Source organism: Prionailurus bengalensis, chromosome E2 (assembly GCF_016509475.1).
Source record: "Prionailurus bengalensis isolate Pbe53 chromosome E2, Fcat_Pben_1.1_paternal_pri, whole genome shotgun sequence".
NCBI lineage: Eukaryota > Metazoa > Chordata > Mammalia > Carnivora > Felidae > Prionailurus > Prionailurus bengalensis.
This window is the reverse complement of record NC_057352.1, coordinates 4,573,893-4,601,609: the sequence shown is the minus strand read 5'-3', so window position 1 is coordinate 4,601,609 and position 27,717 is coordinate 4,573,893. Positions and strand designations below refer to the sequence as shown.

At 43.2% G+C, this 27,717-nt stretch overlaps 1 protein-coding gene across 3 annotated transcripts in view; it reads right to left on the bottom strand.

Annotated features, from left to right (window-relative positions):
- Window positions 1–27,717, bottom strand: part of LOC122494754 (zinc finger protein 708-like) — an 84,729-nt gene that overhangs the window by 19,862 nt on the left and 37,150 nt on the right. For all 3 annotated transcript variants that reach the window (XM_043600172.1, XM_043600173.1, XM_043600171.1), the window contains one exon: window positions 2,651–2,794. In XM_043600172.1, coding sequence (XP_043456107.1) covers window positions 2,651–2,665 — 15 coding nt within the window. In that variant the 5' untranslated portion in view covers window positions 2,666–2,794. The remainder of the gene's footprint in view (window positions 1–2,650; window positions 2,795–27,717) is intronic.

The window sequence follows — 27,717 nt, the reverse complement described above, 5'->3', positions numbered from 1 at the left end:
GAGTGGGTTACAAATATGCTTACCAAATTCTAAGGTGAATGAGAATTTCACTACAGTGTATTAAAGATCTTGTTCAAATGCAGGTTCCGTTCAGGACTTTTGCGGTGGTATCTGAGTCTGCATTTCTAACAAGGCATTAGCCTTTGGGCCAAGGGATACATTTTTGAATAACAAAGGTAGAACTCCAAGGCAAGAATTCTTGGAGGACTGGTAACTGAATGGGTTTTATGGCAATTACAGGTTCTACTAGAATAGCAAGAAAGCCAACAATTTTTTCTGAGCATTTCATACTTAACAGTGAGCATCTAAGTTTCTCGTAAACTAATGAAATATAAATAATAATACTCTAAGAGAACAAACTCGTTATTCTTTTATTTTCATGGAGTATCTTGTCAAACATCCAATATACAGAAGGGATCAGGTTGTAACCCAAGTTATCTGCCCTACAAGTTATCTGCCCTACAAGTTATCTGCCCTACAGTTGATCTAAAATGACACACAGGTCAGTATACAGAGAGGACCCTATAAAATTGTTCATAAAGGTGTTAAACCTGAGGAGTGATGGAAACAAGCAATCCACACAAAATTGATGTACCTTTTTACATTTCCTGCACACATCCATACATTTATTTAGAAAGTAATTAAATACACATTAAAAATGACAGAGTAGAAAACAGTCATGGTGACTTAAACATTTTCAATGACAATAAAACTCATCTTTGTGCCTGACAATGCTTCTTTTATTCACAACGGCAAGACGAACACACAGAATGAAATAATTGTTATATCTGAGTCCAGTATGGTGATGGATAGAAGCAGTAAACTGTTCACCGTTAGCCCAGAAAGCTGCTCTCTAGCCTGCATAGATTCCTTAAGGATCAAATACGTGCTGGTTGCTGCATTCTTACAGGGTCTCGTGGCTGCTTATACATCTCATCGATGGCTAGTATGAAATGAATGAGAAGCACCAGAAAAATCTTGCAAAAGTAGCTTTCCAAGTAGAAATTCCAAGAAACACTGATGATCTAATACTCCCGTGTCCCCTCCCACTCGAGCACTTTGCAGATAACCCCCAGCTGCATACAGCCAACCTGCAGCTCTTTCTGCCCAAGGTTCCTGTTCCCAAGCTACTGAAATATAATTAGTAACATGCACCATAAAATGTCTCAAGAATTGTTTCTTGACAGTTGTGCTCAAGGATCCCACAACATAGTATTTCACCGAAGACTTTTCCGAAGACTTTTGTTTCAATCCTCCTTTTTGATCTATTTCATGATTTTAAGACACTCAAACATGTTAATTCTGTGGTTCTTCTTTTGCTGAAAACACAAAGTAAATAGAAGAGGATGCCTGGGACAAGAGCATAGAGTAAAATAGAAGCCTACAGGACGGAGGTCTGACTGAATTAGAACCTCCATTCCCAGAAGTCACTATCTCTACCACACAAGTGTGTAAACTGAGGCGATGTGGGTGGGCCCGGGAACCAGAAGTCAAGAAGAATTCTTGAGACACAGTCATTACAAAAAGCTGCTTCCATTAAAGCATGGGGACAGGAACTGCACTGAGACAGTGAAGAGAAATAATCGTCTACTTTTAAGTTCTGGGGATGAAAGAAGCTTGTACAGGAATTTTCACATGTTAAAGAGGACTTAAGGGATCCTGAAGGTCTTGCTATTGTCAAGCTAAGGTTGTTGTTGTTTTTTTGCCTCTACCTGCAAGTTGCCAGGAAATTTTATTGTATCTACGTTTTTTCCGCCTTTGTTCTCCTTAACAGAAACTACAAGCAAAGAGAAACTCAGGAGAAAAAAGTTTCCAGTTTAAATGTGATGGTTTCTGCACATCGCTCAGCAAATCCATCTAAGGTCCCTTAGGAATGAAACGAGGGAATATGTGAATGAAATCTGGTGGAGAACACCACGCCAAGTTAAATGACGGAACATCAGCTGTAAGGAAACGATTTGATGTGTCCGAAGGTCACATGATCACTGGCGTGTTCTTGTGGCTCCCTAACAGTAAATCAGAAGATAAATCTAATTATGAAAAAAACCAGTGGATTTAATCCCAATTTCAATCACATATCGTTTCCATGTCCTATAATAGCTGGTATATTTTAAATACAGTAGCTTTTTCACATTCTAAAGACCAAGCCTGCCCTTTTTTATTTGCAGAAGTCTCGGAGTTATTCTGGGCCTCATATCCATCTTGTATTTATGTTCATTTTCTTAGTCTGGGATCTACACAGAGCTGATAAAGCATCCAAAGTGGACCTAAATGGGAAGTGTTTTTTTTTCCTTGACTGAAATACCAGGGCCAGACCCCATCAGCAATAGGAATTTTGAACTCCCCAATTTCCCCTGGGGATCTGTCACAAGGAATATTTTCAATACTTGCAGGACTTTAACTCCAAGTGACAACTGTCGAGGCCCTCCTGGAACCCAGGTCGCAAAGGGGACAGAGAAGGCTCTGGGATATATTGGAACAGTGTTCTAAAGACCTAAACTTGAGTATGATTTTTGAAAAGGTTTAAAAAATCAGGTGAAAACAAAGCAGAAATATCAGGACAAGAGGAACCAACATTTGCAATTTCTAAAAGCACAGAATTTCAGGAGAGAAAGAGGACGCGGCTTCTGACGTGGGACGCCAGGCTTACCTGAGAACTGGCCATTTTCTTCTTCTTCCACCTCGTCCGCTAGATTTCTTGCTCGGTTGATTTCAGCGATGAAATCACGGTTGCATCAGGAAGAAAATGCCTTTAAAGCCACCAACACAGCCTCTTCACCAGTTAACTGCACGCCTGCAGGCAGGACATTGTAATGCAAAAACGGCCCAACTTCCTAGTCCTTTGTGTCCTGAGCTATTCAGGAACTCTGAGCTCCCACTTGGAGACCTAGCTCTGAGTTTCCCCTTCTCTGCTGGCAGGGGGCCTCTTCTCCCACAGACACCCCCAAATTAGACTGCAGCATGGGAACGTGTGCTGCACGGACCTCACCTTCCCCAACTCCTACAGAGGAGACCCCATTACCTCTCCTTTAGCCAAAGCCTGCACTCAACGTTCATAAATTAATGGGAAGCCGCCCCGCGTAACCCTGGCCTCATTCTGAATCACCTGATGCAGTTAATTAAAATAACAGTTGGGAGGCGCGCCAGGGTGGCTCCGTGGGTTCAGCCTCCAACTCCTGATTTCGGCTCAGGTCACGATCCCAGGGTCGTGGGATCCAGCCGGTTGTGGGTTGCACGCGGAGCAGGGAGCCTGCTTAAGATTCTCTCTAGCTCTGTCCCTCCCCCACTCACGCTGTCTCTCTCGCTCTAAATTAAGAAAAAATAAAAAATAAAAAAAAAACACTTGGGGCGCCTGGAGACTCAGCTGTTTAGCGTCCCGCTCTTAATTTCAGCTCAGATCATGATGCCAGAGTGGTGGGATTGAGCCACGCGTCGGTCTCAGCTCGGAGCGTGGAGCCTGCTTAACATTCTCTCTCGCCCTCTGCCCCTCCCCCCCCCCGCCTGCGCATGCGCTCTCTCCCCTCCCTTAAAAAAAAATACCGTGCGTGTATAAAAATAAAACAAATAAAAAATCGCTATCCTTCCCACCCACACCAATGGACAGAATAGGAGGGGGAGGGCAGCTGATACCTTTTTTCAAACTCCACACGTGACCCTATTGGGAAGCATTTGGGGAGGTGACCAAGCAAAAATCAGTAACCATGGGTATTGTTGTCACCCAGATTTAAATCCACGCCCCCTCCACTGATCAGAGTTTCTGGAGATTTACACATTCTCCCTCTTTTCTCTACACGAAGGGAGACACTCATTCAAATGCAGCCTCCCCTTATACATGCAAATGCCTCTTACAAAAGGAAATTTACACCAGGTTTCAGAGCTTTTCATTTGTCTGCTGGATCTTTAAAATAACCAGCCGAGAATAATCCTTAGGGCAAAGAGACATATTTTGTGCTGACAAAATGCTTCACCCCCCCCCCCTTCAGTAGGGAAGTGTTTATTTTCCTAAGTCACTGCCAGTTTTCCAAAGCGAACGTGTATTTTCCACTCCCATCAGTAACACACGGGAATTCTAAATCCTCCCAATTTTCGTGTTAATTTGGGGTTATCCTTTTTCCTTTATTTTAGCCTTTCCAGAAAATATTCAGGGCTTTCTCACTGTAAAATATGAAGTGATCTTACTACAGCTGTCGAATACGCTTAAAAGCATAATGCTGAACAAAAATCAAAATGACTGCATTAAAGCATCAGTAAGTCTTGACATTAAACGAAATACCAATTTTTTCCTCTCTTCCACAAACCTCCCCTCCTCCCTTTTCATTTAGCCTTTTTCTTCAGGAAGCCGGTACCACCCAGAAAACCTGATGAACAAGGCAGGCAACACAAACAATTCCTGTCGAAACCGGATGGATCCTGTATTTCCCTACAAACCCCCAGCCCCTGCCTCTGGGTGGGCTTGCAGCTCTGAAGGCCCTAGCCAGCCTCAGCCTCCTCAGCCTCCCAAAGCAAGAAAGCTACTGTTCCCCAACTCTGTCTTATCCCAAACTCTGTCTTCACGCTATTATTTTTGACTCTGAAGCACAGAGGTCAGTTTTTGAAAACAGAATGAATGTGGAGAGGAAAACATTTTTCTCCATCTGTTCTCTCTTCTTTGGTGGGTCTAATAATTGCAATGATGTAAGACAGGTTCACAAAGGAAAAAAACTAATTTCTTAATTATGGGAACCTCAAAGATACCAGGCTCAAACACAGGCAGCTGATGCTTATATGCCATTTTGAATTAAGCAGAAGGGGGTAGGGATTTAGAATTTCAACAAGGTGGAAATACATTCACAGGAAAAAGAAAACAAATATTTGTTACACGTTTGCCATGCCAGGCAAGCAATTATTTATGATATAAAAAGTTAATCTCAAAAAAAAAAAAGTTAATCTCTGGTATTAGCTCTTTTCCTGGTAGAGAGGTCCCTCATCTAATTTATTCTTGGGATGTGTATCAGCCTCAGAAATAAAGGAAATCCTTCCTTATGCAGCAACAAAATAAACTCAAAGCACCTTTTCTCAAGTTAAATAAGCCACACACAGAAAAATATATACTGTAGGAAATCACATATATGTGGAATCTAAAAGAGACAAAAATTATAAAAGATTAGCATGTTCGTTGCCAGGGGCTGAGGACAGGGAAATACTCGGACATTGATTCAACTGGTCCAAGATTTACTTAATGCAGGATGAGTAAGCACTGCACGTTTAACATCTCGATGACCAGAGCTCATACTAGTGTGTTGTATGCTTGAAATTTGCTAGGAGAGGCTATCGAAGTGTTCTCACTGATGTGGAGAACAAAGGCAAAAGAAAAAATACTATTTTCTTACGACTCACAGCCCACTGACAAGTCGTTGAGACGGGCAGAGTGGCTTTTCCTCCAGGAACTCACCTGCCTCAATGTGGACACTTTGCCAAGGGCAAAAGGCAACCTTTGTGTGACATTAGCCCCACTCCAGGATCCTGTAAATTCTCCTTCAACACATAAAAACCCTTTTGGAACCTTCCTTTATCTCTACTCCCCAAGTCATATGGTAGCAATTACCCTCCAAGCTTCTGGCCCACTGATATACATCTGAAGGGTCTCATGACTGAGGCTTCACTAGACAGTAATAAATGACCTTTTCCTAATAACATCTAGACCCTCAAGTTCCTTGAAACCTTGCTTCCAAATTCCTCAGAGACTTAGGCTGTCCCTAACCCCCTCCCAACTTGAAAGTATATCCTCAGCCACTCCTACTAACCTCAGTGCAGCTCTTTCTGCCCACAGGTCCTGTCCCCAAGCTTTATTAAAACCACACTCTTTGCACTGAAGACCAGAATTCTTTCTTGTCTGTTCACTCCCGAACCCCAACATTTTCATAGCATCACCACACACACACACACACACACACACACACACACAAACAGAAAATCTTTTTTTTTTTTTTAATGTTTTACTTTTATTTTTGAGACAGAGAGAGACAGAGTGTGAGCAGGGGAGGAACAGAGAGCAAGACACAGAATCTGAAGCAGGCTCCAGGCTGTCAGCACAGAGCCTGACGCGGGGCTCGAACTCACAAACCATGAGATCATTACCTGAGCCAAAGTCAGACCCTCAACCGACTGAGCCACCCAGGTGCCCCCACACAGAAAATCTTAATTGTGGGAGGTATGGGATGTTTATTAGATCTTTTGTGGTAATGACTTTGTAAGCAGGACCCAAGGGTGCAGGAGCACCTGGTTCCAGTGGCCCCAGACAGACCCAGTTCTGCCACTCATGGCTGACCAAATCCAAGGGCAAGACAGAGGACTTTTGCTGCCTCAATTTTGACCTCAAACTTCCTCACTGGGTTCTTTCCAGCTTGTCTCCTGGCTCAGGAGGAAGGCCCTGAGGACGAAGTAACCCTCAGGGGAACTGGAACTCCCCCTCAAGCCACAAGCACTGCCCTGAGCCAAAAGACCCCACCCTGGACTGACTCCCAGACAATGACAGATTTAACCTTCACTGTCAACCTGCAGGCACCCACTCACTTTTGCCCCCCTGTTTCCCTTATATAAACCTGGAAGTATTTCTAGCACATTGGACACAATCTGAGACATTAGTCAGCCATCTTCCCAGTGTCTGCCTCCCTGAAATAACTTCCTCTCATGTTTCACCACCTCTCATCTCTCTGCCTTTGGATTTTGTCAGGAGCAAGTGACCAAACCTGATCTGATTGGGACCCTGGAGACACGTGCTCTTGCACCCCATCCCTGAACGCCAGCTAACAGCAGAGCAATAAGTGGTGGCAAAACCAGAAAGGGATTTTCGTCAGGGAGGCCAACACCGAGAAGGCAGTGCACGGACATCTCAGACACGGTCTCCAAATTACCGGAATAATCCTCAACCTTGAAAAAGGAAATAGATCCTTTCAAATTAAACAACACACTTCAAATGTGAGGACATTATGCTAAGTGAAATAAATGAATGAGACACACAGACACTGAATCTACTAACGTGACTAACCTAATGGAGTGAACCTCATGAAAAAAGGAAGGAATGAAGGAAGGGAGAAAACAAGGAATGTGGCAACAAAAAAGTAAGAAAGGAACAAAATGTAATTGCCTGGGGTTTAGAATAGATACAAATGTGGAAGGGGGCGTCTGGGTGGCTCAGGAGGTTAAGCATCCAACTCCTGGTTTCAGCTCATGTCATGATCTCAGGGTTCATGGGTTTGAGAGCTGCATCGGGATCTGTGAGGATAGTGATCTGTGAGCCTGTCTGGGATTCTCTCTCTCTCTCTCTCTGCCCCTCCCTGGTTCATGCGTGCTCTCCCTCTCTCTCTCTCAAAATAGATTAAAAGTAGTTGTGTAACTGGTATTCAGTTTCATTTTTGTAAGACGAGAAATTCAAAGGGATTCATTTTGTAATAATGTAAATATTCTTAACACCACAGTTCAAAATGGTTAAAAAGATAAATTTCAGGACTTAGGTTTTCAACCACAATTAAGAGTAAAATATACGAGCGCCTGGGTGGCTCAGTCGGTTAAGATCCGACTGAGCATCCAACTTCGGCTCAGGTCATGATCTCATGGTTCGTGAGTTCAAGCCCCACATTGGGCTCTGTGCTGACAGCTCAGAGCCTGGGGCCTGCTTTGGATTCTCTCTCTCTCTCTCTCTCTCTCTCTCTCTCTCTCTCTCTGTCTCTCTGTCTCTCTCTCTCCCTCCCTCCCTCCCTCCCTCTCTGCCCCTCTCCTGCTTGTACTCTCTCTCTCTCTCTCAAAAATAAATAAACATTAAAAAAAAAAAAGTAAAATATAAAACCTAAAGCTGAAGGGAGTGTGGGTGGCTCAGTGGGTTAAGCATCTGACTCCTGGTTTCAGCTCAGGTCATGATCCCATGGTGCCTGAGATGTAGCCCCAGATTGGGCTCTGTGCTGACAGTACAGAGCCTGCTTGGGATTCTCTCTCTCCCTCTCTCTCTCTCTCTCTTTCTCAATCCCTCTCTGTATCTCTCTGGCATGCACGCATACTCTCTGTCTCTAAAAAACTAAACATAAAAAAAAAAAACAAAAAACCCAAAACCTAAAGTTGATACAACCAAGTTGAGTTTTAAAACATTACCTTCAATTCAAGAAGTTATTTCTCTCACAAAAGTCATATACGTTCATCCATAAATACATAATGAACAAAACAACCACTGACCCACTAACCAAGAGAAAGAAACAAGGTGAGTCATGAGCAAAGAATGTATGGGTAATATTTATATAGAAAAATACATAACTTTATTGGGAATTGATATATAGCGGATTTCAATTTGATTTAAACCCTACACTGTGGTAAAATGCACTGAGTTGAAAACTTATGCACAAACATAAAACATAGATAAAAAAAAACAAAAAAAAATTAATTCATGTTATGGAACCTATCATACAAAAGAAAGCATTGTTCAGGAATTCTAAAACAAAAATCAGACAAATTTTAGACCTTGAAATTCTGCATAAAACCAATGTTTTAGGTGCACTTGGGTGGCTCTGTAGATTGAGCGTCCCACCCTTGATTTCAGCTCAGTTCATGATCCCACCAGGCTCCAATGATGGAGCCCACGTAAAATTCTCTCCCTCCCTTTGCCCCTCCCCACGCTCATGCAGGCTCACTCCCTCTCTCTGCTATGGGGCAGAATAGTGTAATATTATGCAAAGGCGCTGAATGAAACAACCTAGTGTATTTGGAACATAAACATGAAGAAATAGTTAAGTTTTGAAAGAATAACAAACCTTCAAGGACATATTTTTAAAGTTTATTTCTTTATTGTGTGTGTGTGAGAGAGAGAGAGAACAGAAGTAGGGAGGGGCAGAGAGAGAAGGGGAGAATCCTAAGCAAGCTCCACACTGTCCGCGCAGGTCCTGATGCGTGGCTCAAACCAAAGAACCGTCAGATCATGACCTGAGCCGAAATCAAGAGTCAGACACCTAACTGATGGAGCCACCCAGGCACCCCCAAAAACACTTTAAAACGGAATTGTTATCTCTAAGGAACTGTTTAGAACCACACGTGTTATCCAAAATACTCTGTAAGGTTTTAAATTCACAAATCATGCATTTGCGGGGCGCCTGGCTGGCTCAGTTGGTTAAGTGTCTGAATCTTGGTTTCAGCTCAGGTTATGATCTCACGGTTTGTGGGTTCAAGCCCCACATCTGGCTCTGCGTTGACAGTGCAGAATCTGCCTGGGATTCTCTCTCTGTCCCTCTCCCACTCTCGCTCTTTTGTTCAAAATAAATAAACTTAAAAAAAGAAAGAAAGGAAAAGTTGGCTAAAAAAGAGCTGAAGGTACCTTAGGCTCTTAAATTTGTAACATTCATTTTTCCAATGTCCTGGTTCCTTACATTAATTGTGGAAGCAAGGCTTCTAGTTTTGTTTAGGGGTATTCATTTGCTGGATTGAATACTGAAAATTTTAGCCATCTTTTCTCTAAGGGTGAGAACAAATTGGTCTGCAAAGTTCATAATGTCCAGTTCCATCTTGGTCCTTGTAACTAAAAAAGAAAGATCCTGGATCAGTCCATTTATATAACATAGTTAAATACTACTATATGGGTGAATTCCACATCTAAAGACCAGAATTTTGTTTAAAGAAACGTTGGACTTGGAAACAATCATCAAAACTAAAAGGAAACTGATGGAATGGGAGAAGATATTTGCAAATGACATTTTAGATAAAGGGTTAGTATCCAAAATCTATAAAGAACTTATCAAGCTCACCACACAACAAATAATCCAGTGAAAAAAATGGGCAAAAGACATGAATAGACACTTTTCCAAAGAAGACATCCAGATGGCCAACCAACATATGAAAAGATGTTCAACATCACTCATCATCTGGGAAATACAAATCAAAACCTCACACCTGTCAGAATGGCTAAAATCAACAACTCAGGAAACAGCAGGTATTGGCAAGGACGTGGAGAAGGGGAACCCTCTTGCACTCCTGGTGGGAATGCATATTGCTACATACATATATATTCGGCAATCAAAAAGAATGAAATCTTGTCATTTGCAACAATATGGATGGAACTAGAGTTATGCTAAGCAAAATAAGTCACTCAGAAAAAGATAAATATCCTATGATTTCACTCATGTGGAATTTAAGAAACAGAACAGATAAACATAGGGGAAGGGAAGGAAAAAGAAGATAAAAACAGAGGAAGGCAAAGGACAAGTGACTCTTAAATACAGAAAATTAAGTGAGGGTTGCTGGAGGGGTGTTGGGTGGGGGGGATGGGCTAAATGGGTGATGGGTATAAAGAAGGGCACTTGATGGGATGAGCACTGGGTGTTATAAGTGATGAATCACTAAATTCTGCTATTAAGATCAAAAAAAGAAAAAAATCACAATTCCCTCTTAATTACAGAGAACAAACAGGGTTAATGGAGGGAGGTGGGTGCGAAATCTGTTAGATGGGTGATGGGCATGAAGGAGGGCACTTGTTATGACAAGCACTGGATATTGTATGTTAAGTGATAAACCACTGAATTCTATTCCTGAAACCAATATTCCACTGTATGTTAACTAAATAGAGTTTAAATGCTGGGGAGGAGAGGGAAGGAAAGAGGAGAGGTAGGGGAAGGGAAGGGAGGGGAAGGGGGAGGAGGAGGGATAAGTGAAGGGAAGATGGGGGGGATGAGAGGGGAAAAGAAGGGAGGGGAAGGGAAGGAGAGGGGAGGGGAGGGGAGGGGAGGAAGTTAGACTTCATTGTAATCATCATGAAGGGATTCATAGGGCTTTTGTGTACAAGACTGAATTTTGTTCCGATCCACAGGATTGGGAAAAGCCATTATAATTGATAGGTGGGGTCTTCCAGGGACGCTTCTAACATCTTGCCTAAAGTTAGCAGTCTTTCTTTAGGCCCTATTTATGATGCTCCCACTGGATGTTCCCATCCAGTGTATGTCCTGGCCCTCACCAATAACCAGGTCGTTGAGAAACCAGGTTGGGAAGGTTGGATCACCATGTTAAATTCTTCACCAATTATGGGCATCCTCAGTCACTTTAGGGAATTCTTTCACTGTGGCTCCAAGTTCAGCCTTACTCCAGAGAACGTAAGAAACTTTGGGTCGACCTAGGTCCTCAGAGGACTCATCTTTAAAGGGGCAGGTTTTAACAGGTTCAGGAGAGGAGGCAGCAGAGTGAACTTCAGAGGAAAAGGAAGGTGCTGCAGCAAAGGGATGGAAGGAGAGTGGAGATGTGGAAGGGAGAGGACACAGGAAGATGGTACTGGAGGTGGGGCCTGAGCACAAGTGGCTTCCTAGTTAGTATCTGTTGACATCGCAGGTGGGGGAGAAGGCTAAAAATCAGCAACTCTTTTTTATCCTTTTAATTGTTTGCTCACCTTATTTCATTGAAAAATTATATATATGTTAGAATGAGGCAATATTACATTCTTGATAGGGTTTGGAACCTTCAAAATACAAAAGTAGAAATCCTATTCCGTCTTGTTGATTTCAGAATCATAGTTGTGCAACTCAGCTTTGATTAAAGTAACTTTGGAAAGTTCAAAGAATCCAGTAATGGCGACCGGAGTTCTCAATTACCTCTGGTTAAATCCGTCCAGATGCCCAAGCAGAAGGAAAGTATTTTTTCTTTTTTTGAGAGAGAGTGAGAGAGGTGGGGGAGTGGAGTTTGAGCCAGGGGCAGATACAGAGGTAGACAGAGAATCCAAAGTGGTCTCCACACTGACAGCAAAGAGCTGGATGCAAGGTTCGAACTCGAGAACCATGAGGTCATGACCTGAGCTGAAGTCAGACACTTAACCCACTGAGCCACCCAGGTGCTCCAGAAAGTATTTTTTAAGCATAAGGAAGGTGTCTATTCCTTCAGCTGGAATAGAGGAGTAGCACCCATGAGCAAGATCAAGTCCACCCCTTCCTGTTGGGTCTGCAGACGACTACCAGTGGTATGGAGAGAGAGCTCCTCCTGCCAAACCCCCCGACTCTATTTTAGTGAGGTATCCCATTGCCAATTTTCACAGTCGGAAAGGAAAATCTGCTTCTTTCAGGAGACTGGCAAGTGGTGAAGATGTTGGACTTATGTCCAAAGACTATCTACAAAGTCACACAGCAAGCAGGGAGTTTCTAAGGGGGAGGCACAAGGAACTAATGAGCACTAACGTGCAGGGGAAGAATGCTATAGCGCTGAATGATTCTCAATATGATCTCCAGACTTGCTGGCATCAGAAAAGGCCACTGCCTACCATGGTCAAGTTTGATCTTCTAGGAACTTGGGGTTCCTTGTCTCCCAGGCATCAGTGGTCTGTTGAAACCTCAAAGAAGCTACAATTAGTCAAGGTATAAGCTAGCGAGCAAAGGTCAGTGGGTTATATGTGTGCAGCCACTGTAGTGCTTAGAACAGTTATAGTCTGAGAAAGACTGTATTTGGACAATAACATAGATACGTTATTAAGTGTTCATTAAGCTCTCACTCTATGCACACACACAGGTTACATGGTGCTGTGCTGGGAACCTCAGGAACATGTATGTGAGTTAATCTTCATCATACTTTTGGGCTTGATAATAGGTGTCCCATATTTCCCCAGAATACAGATGCTGGGCTCTGCCTTTCTGTTTGTTTTGTTTTTTCCTTAACACTGATTATATAAGATTGAAGCAAAATATGGATTAGAGGAAGATACAAAAGCCTGAACTGGAACTTAAGAAGTTCAGACTGTTGACTAAGAATGAAATTGGCGGGGCACTTGCATAGCTCAGTCAGTTGAGCATCTGACTTTGACTCAGGTCATGATCTTGGGGCTTGTGTGTTCAAGCCCCGCATCAGGCTCTCTGCTGTCAGCTGGAGACTGGAGCCTGCTTCGGAACCTGTGTCTCCCTTTCTCTCTGCCCCTCCCCTGCTCATGCTCTGTCTCTCTCCCCCTCTCAAAAAAAAATAAATATTTTTTTAAAAAATTGTTTAAAGAATCAAATTGCCATGAGATAGACCCGGAGAACGTAAAATCTGAACTGTATGTACAGAGATTCCACACACACGTAAAAATTGCAAAGACTGACAAAATAAATTAATACGTATTTGAGGAGAAGAAGAAAAGTAGGAGCCTGGGACTTTAAAGAGAAGGCAGGAGATGAAAGATGAAAGAGAGGAAATATTTGGTAAACAAATATTCTCTGAGCCACTCAAAAACAAATAGGGCATAGAGGACTTTGCTCCAACGGGCCATACTAGGTTCCTCGCTGTTAATCACACCTAGTTGAGGTCACAGTATATTTGTGTGTGGTGACAGCAATCATCCTGGGGCAGTTTCTCTATCTAAATTCTTTTTAGGCAATGAAGCGGGAGATAAAGACATTTCCTGAATCTGTTGGATGCAGATTGCTTTTTAACTCAAAATGAGCTTTCTGCCAAAGCGGCCTGTCATGGCGCAGCCTGGGCTTGGTCCATACAAACTGGAGGATATTGTGTGGAATTAAATACAGCACACAGAAAGAAAAAAAGAATACTGCATGAAATCATATAGAATCTTTAAAAAGTTCAAATCATCAAAGCAAGGATTAGAGTATTAAAAATGTTGAGATAGTGGTCCAATGAAAATGTGAAAGTTAGGGACGCCTGGGTGGCTCAGTCGGTTAAGCATCCAACTTTAGCTCAGGTCATGATCTCGTGGTCCACGGATTTCAGCCCTGCATCAAGCTCTGTGCTGACAGCTCAGAGCCTGGAGCCTGCTTCGGATTCTGTGTCGCCCACTCTCTCTGCCCCTCCCCCACTCATGCTGTCTCTCTCATTCTCAAAAATGGATGTTAAGAAAAAAAAAAAAAAAGAAAGGAGGGGCGCCTGGGTGGCTCAGTCGGTTAGGCGTCCGACTTCAGCTCAGATCACGATCTCACGGTCCATGAGTTCGAGCCCCGCGTTGGGCTCTGGGCTGATGATGGCCCAGAGCCTGGAGCCTGCTTCCGATTCTGTGTCTCCCTCTCTCTCTGACCCTCCCTCGTTCATGCTCTGTCTCTCTCTGTCTCAAAAATAAATAAACGTTAAAAAAAAAAAAATTTTTAAAAAAAAAAAAGGAAAGAAAATGAGAAAGTAGTGGGAACCGTCACTAAAATGGAGTCAGGAAGTTTCAGCAGGGGGAGCTCTCAAACCCTATCACTCATAGTCAATGGCAGATCCAAAGAGAAGGTCTTGACCTTCCACAAACTTGACCTTGGAGGTAGCTTATACTCTACTATTCCAGCCACAGGAAGAGATGTTTTTCTCATTTCTCCCAGCCAACAGCTCAACCAATGAAAACCCACTGTCCTTCAAAATACCAATTTAATCTAAAGGACTTTGAGTTTATAACAGACTTCCCAACTTACTCCTGTCTCTTCAAAAAAGCATGTCTCTTGTTTCTTCCTTGGACCTGCCTATGGTTTTGCCACAGCCCATACATATATCCTTAATTACAATTCTTTGTTATTCCCAAATAAACCCTTCTCCTGCTGGTAAAATAACTGGTAGGTTTTTTTCTTTTTTTTAATGTTAATTTATTTGTGTGTGAGAGAGAGAGAGAGGGGCAGCACAAGGGGGTAGGGGCAGAGAGAGAGGGAAACACGGAATCTGAAGCAGGCTCCAGGCTCTGAGCTGTCAGCACAGAGCCCGAAGCGGGATTGAACTCACACCCCTCGAGATCATGACCTGAGCCGAAGTTGGACGCTTAACCGACTGAGCCACCCAGGCGCCCCAGTAATATTCATTTTTGAAGTTAAATGTTACAAGGTTCACTCATGCTGATGAGTAAGTAGTGGACTTCTCCTGTAACAGCAGAGTGACTATAATGTATTGGACACTTGTAACTTGCTAGGAGAGAGCATCTAAAGTGTCCTCGGCACACACAGAAAATTCTTCACTCTGTGGGCTGAGGGATAGGCTCATTAGGTGGATTGTGGTAATCGTTCTGTAGGCAGATAAGGTTAGGGGTCTACAGAAAAAGGAAGACAAGGCATAGATTTCCTAACATAAGACAAGTCCCTTTAGACCCCCGGATCTATACCAGCACTACTTATCCAAAGCACATGTTTAGTGAACGTCCTGGGATATGTCAAAATTGCAGAAAAGTAGACATCAGTAGTTAATGATTTTAAGGCAGCCAAATGTAAAAACAAATATGCACTACCAGGCCAGGAGATAGTCTAGTCATAACAGAGATAATAAACCCACGGCAAAACTTCCACTGCTGTTTCCAAAGTAAAGATGGGCTTCACACACATTCTTGAATGGTTTTGGGGGAATTAAACCCCTCTGAGCATCCAAATACCAGACTGAAAGAGCCACAGAATGGATGATGACCACCCATGGTGGCCCTGTGACTTCAATCAACCAGGATCTGGACTCTTGCCAACGTGGGATGACTTTTGAGTGAGTGTATACTAAAATGTCCTTTGCCAGACCCCTTCATAAATATGCATATGCCACTAGCTTAAAACTTCCCCCAAGTCTTTTGTCTGGGGGAGTCGCCATTTTAGGAAATGTCCTTGGGGTTCTCCTTATTTGTTGCAAGGAAAACCTGTCTTTTTCCTATTCTTTGGCTTGGTGGTGTCTTTTGGCTCAACCCCCACCAAAAGGTGAAACCACATTCGGGTTACAATTTAAGAATATATACGGATATTTACTTTCTAAACCTTCAACAATAACTGGATATTCAAGAATGGAAAAGAAGATGCTGAAAGAGGAAACACAAGAAGCAGAGAATTTAATAAAAAGGACAGAAACTTAGGCACCAAAATATGTAGTTCTCTGTTCCTGTATATCTGCACTTGGGTTTCAGCAAAAAGTGAGTACTTACTTTGCAGTTGGGAATAGGCAGCCAAGCAAATTTCTGATCTCCTTTAATCTGTTTGTGTGAAGGTAGAGCCCAGAGTGGGGCCAGACCTGGAAAATTTTCAGAAGGTAGATCTGGGTGGGGCTATGGGGGATAAAGGTTCTAGGCTTCTATCTCCCTGCTTATGGTATATTTCCAGTTCTGTCTTCCTGACTTTGTATAGGGGACAATGACATTTTAAGAGCTGCCCTAAAATGTGCTCCTGTTGATTATTTTGAAATTAAAGACACTTACGAAACAGCCTACACCTTGGGCACCTGGGTGGCTCAGTGGGTTGAGTGTCTGACTTGGGCTCAGGTGATGATCTCACTGTTCATGGGTTTGAGCCCCACATCAGGCTCTGTGCTGACAGCTCAGAGCCTGGAGCCTGCTTTGGACTCTGTGTGTGTCTCTCTCTCTGCCCTTCCCTGCTCGTGCTCTATTTCTTTCTCTCTCTCAAAAATAAACAAACATCAAAAAAAATTAAAAAGAAAAGAAACAGCCTATGCAAAAAGAACACTGACTCACATTTAATGGCAAAACAGAAACATCAGTCTCCATGTAATAGATACCTTTCCAGCACCAAGAGGTTAAGAAACATTCTGTCACCAAAGACAGAAAAGAGCTGAGGTCTGCATAAACAAACCTTACTTTTCATTAATTTATTACCACTACACAATTTCCATTTAATTCCTTACTACCTGAAGGCCAAAACAGCGGTTTCCTTTATGCTGTCAAATCCTCACAGACTTATTGTCTCTTTCTCTATGAAGTATAAAAACTATTTGCATTGGTTATTTCTATGGGTTTCAATTTCATTATTGGGCTTTTATGCGCATGTAATTAAACTTTGAGATTTTTGTCTCCTATGACTGGTCTCAGTCAATTTGATTCTTAGACCAGCTAAAAGAACCCTGAATGGTAAAGGAAAATTATTTCTCCCCAACAACGTTTTCCCTAAAGTCCTAAATAACTTAAAGTGCAGGGTTGAATATCTGTTCAAGCCCATCTATAAAGAATTAGCAATCTATCTGCATACATGATGAAATTCTTTTCCATCTGGGTTAAGTACATTCTAAATTTGATCACCTTTTTTTAACACCTTGTTTCAGTGCCAAAGGTGATGGCCATTGAGTCACATCCTGGGACACACTGGAGGTAAAAATGGTCATTTTCAATGACGAGTTTGTGTCCATTCGTGCTAAAGGCGATTTTGCTTTCAGTGGCTACAGGAGAGCTCTGGTTAATAAGATGGAGGAGAAGTGTCTACAGAGGCAGGACTTCCCTGAATTTATTAGAAATGACCTCAAATCAAAATTTGTATGTACTATCAGACTCTTTCCTTATTCCTTCTTAATGCATGAGATACAGTTTGATGCCTGATGGTGGGTAATCCTATTGAGGCCATGAGAAATCAAGGATAAACACAGGGATGCCCGGGTGCGTCAGTCAGTGAAACATCTGACACTGGTTCAGGTCATCATCCCACCGTTTGTGAGTTCGAGTCCTGTATTGGGTGAGCTCAGCCCCACACTGGGTGAGCCCCCCTTGGGATAACTCCCACTTCTCTCTCTCTCCCTCCCTCTGCATGTCGCTCAATTGCTCCCTCTCTTTCTTATTTAATACAAGTGTTACTCTTTTCTTGGTATAGCTGAACAGAAACTAACAGCTACAAAATGAAATTATTATATTTTCATTCTATCAATGTTAAATGTGAGCACCACCTGCTACCCACCACCATCATAATATTGGTTTAAACAACTCAGAAATTATTTCCACTCCATACCCAACATGTGTAAGGGCAGCAAGAGCTGTGAAGGAACATGGAGATTTCTGGCCCAAGATTGGGTGCGCCGTTTGAAGCAGAAATGCTCACTGCCTGCTCCTCAACTAATCGGTCCCTGGCACAGAGCCCAGACCATGAGACGGTACGAATCACGGGGCTGAGTGGGAGTGAGGGACACACCTGCCAGCAACGTCTGCATCACTGGAAGGTCATCCATCTACAGCGAATTAAACCTATGTTGGGGTTATGCACCTGGCATACTGGTGCTCTATGGAACCACTGCACTCACCTTGCTGATTCTGCCTGTTACAGTGTCCAGGAGGCTTCCTCATCTCTACCATGTGACATTTTCTTTTTTTTTTTATTTAAAAAAAAATTTTTTTTAACGTTTATTTTTGAGACAGAGAGAGAGTATGAACAGGGGAGGGGCAGAGAGAGAGGGAGACACAGAATCTGAAACAGGCTCCAGGCTCTGAGCTGTCAGCACAGAGCCCGACGCGGGGCTCGAACTCACCGACCGTGAGATCGTGACCTGAGCGAAGTCGGACGCTTAACCGACCAAGCCACCCAGGCGCCCCTGCCATGTGACATTTTCAAGACATGTCCACGGTATTCCCATCATCCAATACCCCGCTTACTATCCACTGTCACTAATCTAGGCATGAGAAAGTTCAGTAATCGGTCACTTGACAGCATCTGGCCCTCAGTAACATCCAGGAATTCATTTAAGTTATGAAGAAAACAGGGCACCTGGCTGACTCAGTAGAGCACACAACTCTTGATCTTGGGGTTGTGAGTTTGACCCCTACATTGGATGTAGATAGAGATTACTTAAAATCTTTAGGGGCGCCTAGGCTGGCTCAGTGGGTTAAGCATCCGACTTCGGCTCAGCTCATAATCTCATGGTTCGTGGGTTCAAGCCCCTCATCAGGCTCTGCACTAGCAGTGTGAAGCCTGCTTAGGATTCTCTCTCTCTGCCCCTCTCTCACTTGCGTTCTCTCTCTCAAAACAGATAAAACTTAAAAAAAAAAATGTGAGCCCTGGTTAAACTTTTTCTCAGATAAACAGCATTGGTCTGATCTCTCTCCATTTATAAAGGCCCTGGTACGTTTTTAGGTTTGAGTCCTCACTGATGTGGTTTGAAGTGTTGGGGATGGAGCCAGTGGCCAAGAAAGAAATCTAGAGTTGTCTTTGGTGCAAAAAGTTGTTTTCATTAAAGCACGGGGACAGGACCCATGGGTAGAAAGAGCTGCACCGGGGTTGATGGGTGACTGATTATATACGTCCAGGTTGGAAGGGGGTTAGGGATAGCATTAAGTCTCTAAAGAATTTTGGAAGCAAGGTTTCTAGGACCTTGAGGGAGCTAGCTGCTGTAGGAAAAAAGGTCATTGACCACTGTTTCGTAAAAACTCAGTCATAAGACCCTTCAGATGTATATCAGGGGGTCATAAGCTTGGAAGATAATTGCCAACATAGATCTTGGGGTGGGGGTGGAGATAAAGGAAGCTTCCAAAGGAATTGTTATATGTTAAAGTGGACTTACAGGGGGTGCTTGAGTGGCTCAGTCGGTTAAGTATATGACTTTGGATCAGGTCATGATCTCACTGTTCAAGTTCCAGCCCCACGTTGGGCTCTGTGCTGACAGCTCAGAGCCTGGAGCCTGCTTCAGATTCTGTGTCTCCCTCTCTCTCTGCCCTCCCCTGCTCGCACTCTGTCTCTGTCTCTCAAAAATGAATAAACGTTAAAAAAAAAACTTTTTTTAAAAAAATAGACTTACAGAATCCTGCGGGGGGGGGGGGGGGGGGAGGGGGCAGATAATGTTAAGCTACAATTCTCTTTTTCCCTTAGCAAAGTGTCAACATCAAGGCAGCTGAACTCGTAGAATAATGTCGCTCTGCTTGTTTCAAGGACTTGTCAAGGGGCTGTGGGCAGTGAAGAAATTTTTTAATTGCCTTTGTTTCCCCCATTACTCCCCCTTAACAATCTTTACCCTTAAATCTGTGATGAGGGTGGAAGGTCTCATCTTCTGTAGCTTCTTCCTGCCAAATAAGGGACGTAGAGATGTCCCTACCTATGAGTCAACACTGGTCAGCTGGGGACTTATATATATATATATATAGGAGTTACAAAAGCCAGAGGCAGCTGAGTCCAAGGGAGACCGCATGTATGGACCTTCCCGAGTGGAAAGGATCATCTGTCAGATTGAAGCTATGGCAGTCAAAGAGCCTGGGCACCAGGTGGAGGAGAGACATGGGAGAAATCAACAAAACCTGATTAGAACACCAACAAGAAAAAGCAGCTCAAAAAAGAGTCCTTTGATAGTTGACATAAATCTTCTTCCAATCCAAGAGTTTGACCAATCGTTAAAGGAAAGAGAGGGATCATTTAAAGGGCCAACTTGAGCATTCACATCTGTTAGAAACCCAGAAATACGTTTGTAGTAATCTGGAATGTATGCCCAGCACTGTCTTTGTGATAGCACATGTCCCCGTTTCTGCAGCAGTTAAAACATCTAATGCCATTTTATCTTGTAAAACTGCCTTATGCATTTGTGTCCCTTCAGTATTTCACAGGGAAATGCTACTTTGAGTGTCATTTAAGGCTTTGACCACGTACTTATTTCCACGTAGCAAACAACATCCTCCAGTCCCAAAGAGGGATCAAAGGTGGTCATACCAATGAAACAGAACATGTCCACTGTTGTTTTACACGTAGAAGGTCGGCTGGGTTGCTAATGGTCCATGCGTCCAGGCAACACCCGAAGTACAGGGGCTTCTCCAGCCTGGGTGAAGCCATGGCCACAAGTTAGAGCCACACACACACTGGGTCCCATTCAGGGCTCATCATCTAATTCTGGGCCCCCTTGAACTACAGTTAGGATATCACGGGCCAGGGAGGGTGGGGGATGGGTACTGAGGAGGGCACCTTTTGGGATGAGCACTGGGTGTTGTATGGAAACCAATTTGACAATAAATTTTATATATTGAAGAAAAAAAAAAAAAAGAATATCACGGGCCATTTGGTTTTGGAGGGCCACCTTTCCAGAGCACTGTGGATACCAGGCCAAAAGTAAACAGCAATTAGTTTTTTAAGGCCTGAGCTGTTTGCTAAGTTATCTGTACACTAAAAAGGATGGTCTGTTGTCATTCTGTGGAGACCAAAGTCATCCAGGTCTAGGGACAATTTCTCCTAGCAAGGTTTTTGTCACCTCGATGGCCTTTCTACTCAAATGAGTGGCCTGGTGTAAACCTGATTTTACCTTCCATTGGCTATTTGGTGGGGGTGGGGGGGGGGGGATAAAGATTTTTCCCTCATTATTAACAAGCCAGTCCTGTGCATTTTTTGAACATACTCGTTCCTGGGCTATGTGAATGTTTCGGTGTTGAATAGACTGGTGTTATGGACTTTATTGGAGTTAGACTGGTTTAAGACTTAGCATTTGTTTATTTGGTGCTGCCCACTTGGCTGCAGGGCCTGCCAAATTGTTTCCTTTAGATCCTAAGGTCCTATCTTTTTGCTGTCTTTTGAGGCGAGTAACAGTCACCTCCGTCAGCAGGTGTACAGCCTCAAGAAGAGTCATCACTTAGGGCCCCTGTTTGACTGGGGAGTTGTTATGACTTGATTATAATCCCCTTTTCTTCCAAATTGGCCCATGTAAGATTAGGAAGGCACACTTAGTTTATTTTGAGGTCCTATGCCAATTTTAAAGCACAGACGAGTGCTGTTATCACCGCTTTTGGGGCAGATCTATTTGCCAGGAGGGCTTTGGCTTCAACAGTTTGAGTCAGACTGACTACAGTCTATCCAGCTTTTCCTATGCCCTTTTCTCCCATGAAACTTCTGCAGGGGCGCCTGGGTGGCTCAGTCGGTTAAGCGTCCAACTTCAGCTCGTGTCATGATCTCACGGCTCATGAGTTCGAGTCCCACATCATCAGCACTGAAAGCAGTGAGCCTCCTTCAGATCCTCTGTTCCCCCCTCTCTCTCCGCCCCTCCCCCGCTCGCGCCCGCACGCCGCTCGCTCTCTCAAAATTAAACATTAAAAAAAATAAAGTTTGACAAGTGTTAGGTATTATTTGAGGTATATCTAAGAGCATAGCCTGGTATTTAGTAAGTCGACCTCCCATCATCCACTGGTGGCCTTTGGTCTCAAAGCACTCTGGCCCTGATGTGGAGTCATTATTGTCAGGGACTGTCCCACTGTTAAGTTTCAAGGCTTCTTCTACCAGGAGGGCTGTTGTGTGCTTGGATAAAGCCTCTATTTGGAATTGTACATCAATAGAGGTGGTTCCTGGGACAAATAGGACTAAGGAATAAAACCATCAAGAAGCCCTCTTTGAAGTCTAGCCTTATCAGTATCCTAATTATGAGGAATCACTGACAAGTGGGAGAAGACTTGTCTCAAGAGATCAGGGCATCCCCAAGTACACCATCCAGTCCAATCATAAGGAAAGTTTAGTCATCCATTATGCCCACAAGTCCATAGTTAACCCCATAGAGTGGGGTATGCTCTGGCTTTTAAGGAGAAATTTTTCCATTCCAGCCACACAGAACTGATCAAGGTGATAGCTGAGTGACATAATTATTGAGGAATCTATCCCATTTTCCAGCTGTTCACATATTCACATATCCACAGGGTCCTGTTATCCCCAGAGAATAATAGGCATGAAGACTGTCTATACATGAGCTATTGTGTCAATTTCTCTGAAGTTCACCTCAAATTGTCCGGCCTGGGCAAACAACAAACAACCAGAACTGAATATCCGTAAAGATCAGTTATTGAAACATAGTTTTTTCTCTCCATAATCACCCTAATTTCCAGAGAGAGCCAAATGAGGCTCTCATTTGTTTTCATTTGTTTGACAAACAAATCCAATTTTTAACAAACTTGGCCTATTATTTACATAAACTGAGTAAGAATAGTCATTGACCATACAGATCTTTTAAAATCTTTTTACTTAGGGGCGCCTGGGTGGTTCAGTCAGTTAAGGTCCAACTTCGGCTCAGGTCATGATCTCACTGTTGGTGAGTTCAAGCCCTGCATCAGGCTCTGTGTTGACAGCTCAGAGCCTGGAGCCTGCTTTGGATTCTGTGTCTCCCCCGCTCTCTGCTCCTTCCCCACTCGTGCTCTGTTCTCTCTCTCTCTCTCTCTCTCTCTCTCTCTCAAAAATAAACATTTTAAAAAGTCTTTTTGGGGGGCACGTAGGTAGCTCAGTTGGTTGAGCATCCAACTTTAGCTCAGGTCATGATCTCACAGTTAACGGGTTCAAGCCCCACATCGGGCTCTGTGCTGACAGCCCAGGGCCCGGAGCCTGCTGCAGGATTCTGTGTGTGTCTCTCTCTGCCCCTCCCCTGCTTGTGCTGTCTCAAAAATAAACATTAAAAAAAAAAAGTTGTTTTTTTAATTTGCTTTACTTGAACTTCTCATGAGGAATCTAGATTGAACTTTTAGTAGCCTGTCTAGGCCAGAAGCCAAGCCAAGTACTTGCCACCAAACATGCCTGCAATATCTATAGATTTGGGTGGATTCCTCTGCTCAAGATCCCCAAGATATCCTCAGATTCCTGCACTGGCCAGGAAGTGACATTCTCTACTCACATGGTGAGGCTGCTGGGAACTTTGTAAGAAGGTATCAGGCCAACATCCCCAAGAGGCACCATTGGCTCCGTGTTTCATAAAGTCAACATCAATTCCTTAAAGCCATCTAGTCATATCTGAGTCTATGCATGTCTCTCAAATATGACATTCCAGTCAAAGCTTTGGTAAAATAACCAATGTTTCCAATGGTGTCCTGTTGCAAGGAGAATAGATTCTTTATGGAACTTTTGCAAATAACTATGACTGCCAAGGAAGAAAGCATACTCACTGAGACTTTTTGAATTTCAGAGGGTTCAGGTAGAGAGAAAAGTTAAATGCTTCAATTTTTTCACAAAGGAATATTTTATCATATTTTTGTCAGTCATAGATACCTTAAGAGAAAGTTTCCTTAATCTGGAAGAGCAAACATTAGAGAACCAGCAATGTTTCAAAGAAGAGTCATAAAAACTAATCGCTTTTTTTAGTTCATTTTGTCCCATGTTACTAATTCTTCAATTTTTTTAATTCTTTTTTTAACTTTTTTTATTTATTTTTGAGACAGAGAGAGACAGAGTATGAACAGGGGAGGGTCAGAGAGAGAGGGAGACAGAATCTGAAACGGGCTCCAGGCTCTGAGCGGTCAGCACAGGGCCCGACGCGGGGCTCGAACTCACGGACCGCGAGATCATGACCTGAGCTGAAGTCAGACGCTTAACCGACTGAGCCACCCAGGCGCCCCACTAATTCTTCAATTTGAATGCAACCTTTTTAGTTCTGGAAATTCTTACCCATTTGAGTTTTAAGATCTTACAGATATGTATTTGTCCTAAAAGTCCTTTTTATGAATCCCCTTATATGCTCTGTAAGAGCACTGGAACAATTAAAATGACAAGGACCCAGAAATTGACATTGTTAAAGAACTGAGAGTTCATTATAGTGCAACTGACAGGGAAAGTCAGTGATTTCTGTGACACAGAACACAAACACCTCCATAACCTGCACATCTTGATGACCTTAAACTACAACATACCAACGAAACAAGATTAATTAGTCAAAAAGATTCCCTTTAAGATCTAAATCTTGGGGAAGTTTGTTAAAACCTAAGAAAGTTTTAAAGCACATGCCTAAATAGGATTAGGATCACCAAAGGCCTGATAAAGTCAAAACACAGAAACTGGTTTTTCTAGGCTGACAAAGAAAAAGAAAACCATTTTGTTTACATTTTCTTATCAAGAGAAAACCAACAATCCAGGAAACTTTGTCTTTTAAACAAGAGAGTAAACAGAATGTGCTTTTTATTTTTTTTTATTTTTTAAAAAAATGTTTATTTATTTTTGAGAGAGAAAGACAGAGCACAAGTAGGGGAGGGGCGAGAGAGGGGGAGACACAGAAGCAGAAGCAGACTCCAGGCTCTGAGCTGTCAGCACAGAGCCCGACGCGGAGCTCGAACCCACAAACTGCAAGATCATGGCCCGAGCTGAGGTCGGATGCTCAACCAACTGAGCCACCCAGATGCCCCAGAATGTGGTTTTTAAAAATCTATTCATTTCAACTTTAGTCCATCCTGACCACACATAAAATTCCTTTCCAAAGATTTCTCTTCACAAACCTTCTACAACTTTCCTTTGCATTCAGATTTTGTCCCAAGTCATTGCTCTCCAAACAACCAGGACAAAATTACCTTCAACAAAAATGTATTTTCATTCCTTACATTTTTCTTACACATCTCATCTCCTACTTTTCTACATACAGAGTTGCTTCCTTTATTTCCATCAGTCTTGATTACATTTAGCAGAATGTAGCATTCTTAGGAACCTTAGTCTCCAATGGGAACTAAGTAGTAACCAATTGTGAACTGTTATACCAGAATTCTTTAGATGGAAAATTCATGAATCAATCAAACAGAAAGCACATTTACCAACAGACCCAAATATCCTTAGTCTCTCAGCAAGAGAAAGTCAACAGTAGATACACCTTATGTTTAGTAATCAATGCCTTATCCTATTTGGAAAACACATAGATAGAAATCCAATGAATTCAATCCAAGGAAAGTTTTAAAGTCTCAGGTTACCAAAAACTTTGAAAGCTATCTTAACAATTACCCATGAAATCTTTGAGACAAAGTCAACCGTTTTTTTTTTTTTTTTTTAATTTTTAACGTTTATTATTGAGAGACAGAAAGTGAGCAGGGGAGGAGCAGAGAGAGAGGGAGACACGGAATCCGAAGCAGGTTCCAGGCTCCAAGCTGTCAGCACAGAGCCTGACACAGGGCCCGAACTCACAAACCCCAAGATCATGACCTGAGCTGAAGTCGGACACTTAACTGACTGAGCCACCCAGGTACCACAACCATTATTTTAAGTCACCTTTTTATTACAAATTGCAACAGAGAACACGAGCTTATATGACCTTTAGTAAACATTGGTGGAATGAAAGTGTCATATTTAATGATGATAACTCTAAATTTAGACATGTCTATTTTAATTAAACCACAAACTTAAATTTGAATACAAAATTATGTTCCACCTGGGTGCACACAAAAATCCATCAATTTAGGGGCACCTGGTGGCTCAGTCAGTTAAGTGTCTGACTTTGGCTCAGGTCATGATCTGGCAGTTTGTGGATTCAAGCCCCACATCGGGCTCTATGCTGACAGCTCAGAGCCTGGGGCCTGCTTCAGATTCTGTGTCTCCCTCCCTCTCTGCCCCTCCCCTGCTTGTGATCAGTCTCTCTCTCAAAAATAAACATTTTTTTAAAAAGTCAATTTGTTCCCCATTGTCAATTTTTACCTGGGACACTGGTGGGGAAATCTGAAGTGGGTGGCCCAAAGGGGATGCTCTTTGCTCCCTGACAGCGAGGGTAAGAGGAGAAGGCAATGGGTGCCAGAGACACCACGGATGGTATAGGAACCACTTACACAGACCGCACTCCAAGTGGTACAGAAACAGGAGGGAGAGGCAGAAGAGGCGAGGTGCTGCCAGAAGGCAGAGAAAGAGGGCTCCCAGTTCTAAACCTCAGCCGATTGGACAGATGAGCAGATGCCATGTTTTTTTCTACCAAAATGGAAATATGCCATCCATGTCAGGCTGGAGAAGACAGGGAATTTCCCCAAAACAAAGGGAGTTTGGGGAGCTGTTTGGGAATCTTTCTGAAAGTCCGCATCCAGAGATACTGACTCCAATTATAGCCATTAGCCTGGAAAATGAACAGGAGAGAAGCCTCCACATCTTTTAAGAGGAACAGTGAGAGCCAGCGTCCCATTCATTAGGGATGGCCTGTGTTTTGTCCAGCAACCTGGACAAAGCCTGTTTAGGCAATTATCCTCCGATATGTCAGGAGGGAGTTAACTGGCCTGGTTACTGACCAGACACGTTTTGCCAGAGCCTCTTAGTTCCGGATCCTGACTTACAGCCCTGAAGGCCTGGACCTAGGGTAACTGTCCATTTGCACAAGAGATCTAACTGATAAAGCCCATTGAGGCCATGCAGTGTTACAGATCAGTCCTTTCCTAAATTTTGTAATCCAGATTGTTTCCAGTGGGTGAAAAGGCATTCCAAGGGAAAGTCCCTGGGAACTGAAGAAGAGAGAAGGTCCATTACGAAGAAAAGGGGAAGGGGAGGCAGAAGAGACAGAAGTGCCACCAGAAGGCAGACAAAGAAGGTTCTAAACTTCATCAGCTGGGACAGATGAGAAGGCACCATGGTTTGTTTGGTTTTGCTTTTTTCCCACCAATGTGGAAATATGCTGCCCATGTCAGGCCGGAAAAGGCAGGGAATTTCCCCAAAACAATGGGAGTTTGGGCACCTACTTGGGGATATTCCTTAAAGTCCCCATCCTGGGGTAGACTAACCACACTTGGCCCCAGTTGTAGCCATTACCCCCGGAAATGGATGAGGGAGAAGCCCCCCCCCCCCAATACAACAAGGGTAACATGAGTCTGTTAGGAGGAGGAACAGTGAAAGAGGGCAGCGTCCCCCTCGCTAGGGATGGCCTGTTTCCTCCAGCAACCTGAGTTCTATTAGAAGGAGGCCTATTTAGGTAATTATCATCCAATATGTCAGGAGGGAGTTTACTGGCATGGCTAATAACCAAACACATTCTCCAACAGGCCCTTAGGTCCGGATCCTCCTTTACAGCCTTGAAGGCCTGAACCTAGGGTACACCTCCATCCATTCACCCAGTTTCCTATAGAAGAGATCTGATAGATCCTACTGAAGCCATACAGTGTTATAGATCAGTTCTTTCCTAAACTTTGCAATCCAAACTGTTTCCAGTAGGTTAAAAGGCATTCCAAGGATAAGTCCTTGGGAACTGAAGAAGAGAGAAGGTCCATTACCAAAAATCCCACCCAGCTCCTGGTGTCGAAAGCAACTGGCGGCATCCTTCGAACGAAAATCACTATTGATCACTGCCTACCATAAAGGGCCCGTAGGAAGGATGCTAGTCTCCCCCCATTCCTCGTTGCACCCTAGGCTACAGATGGGTGCCTGTTGAACGGACTGAAGTACCGTGCCT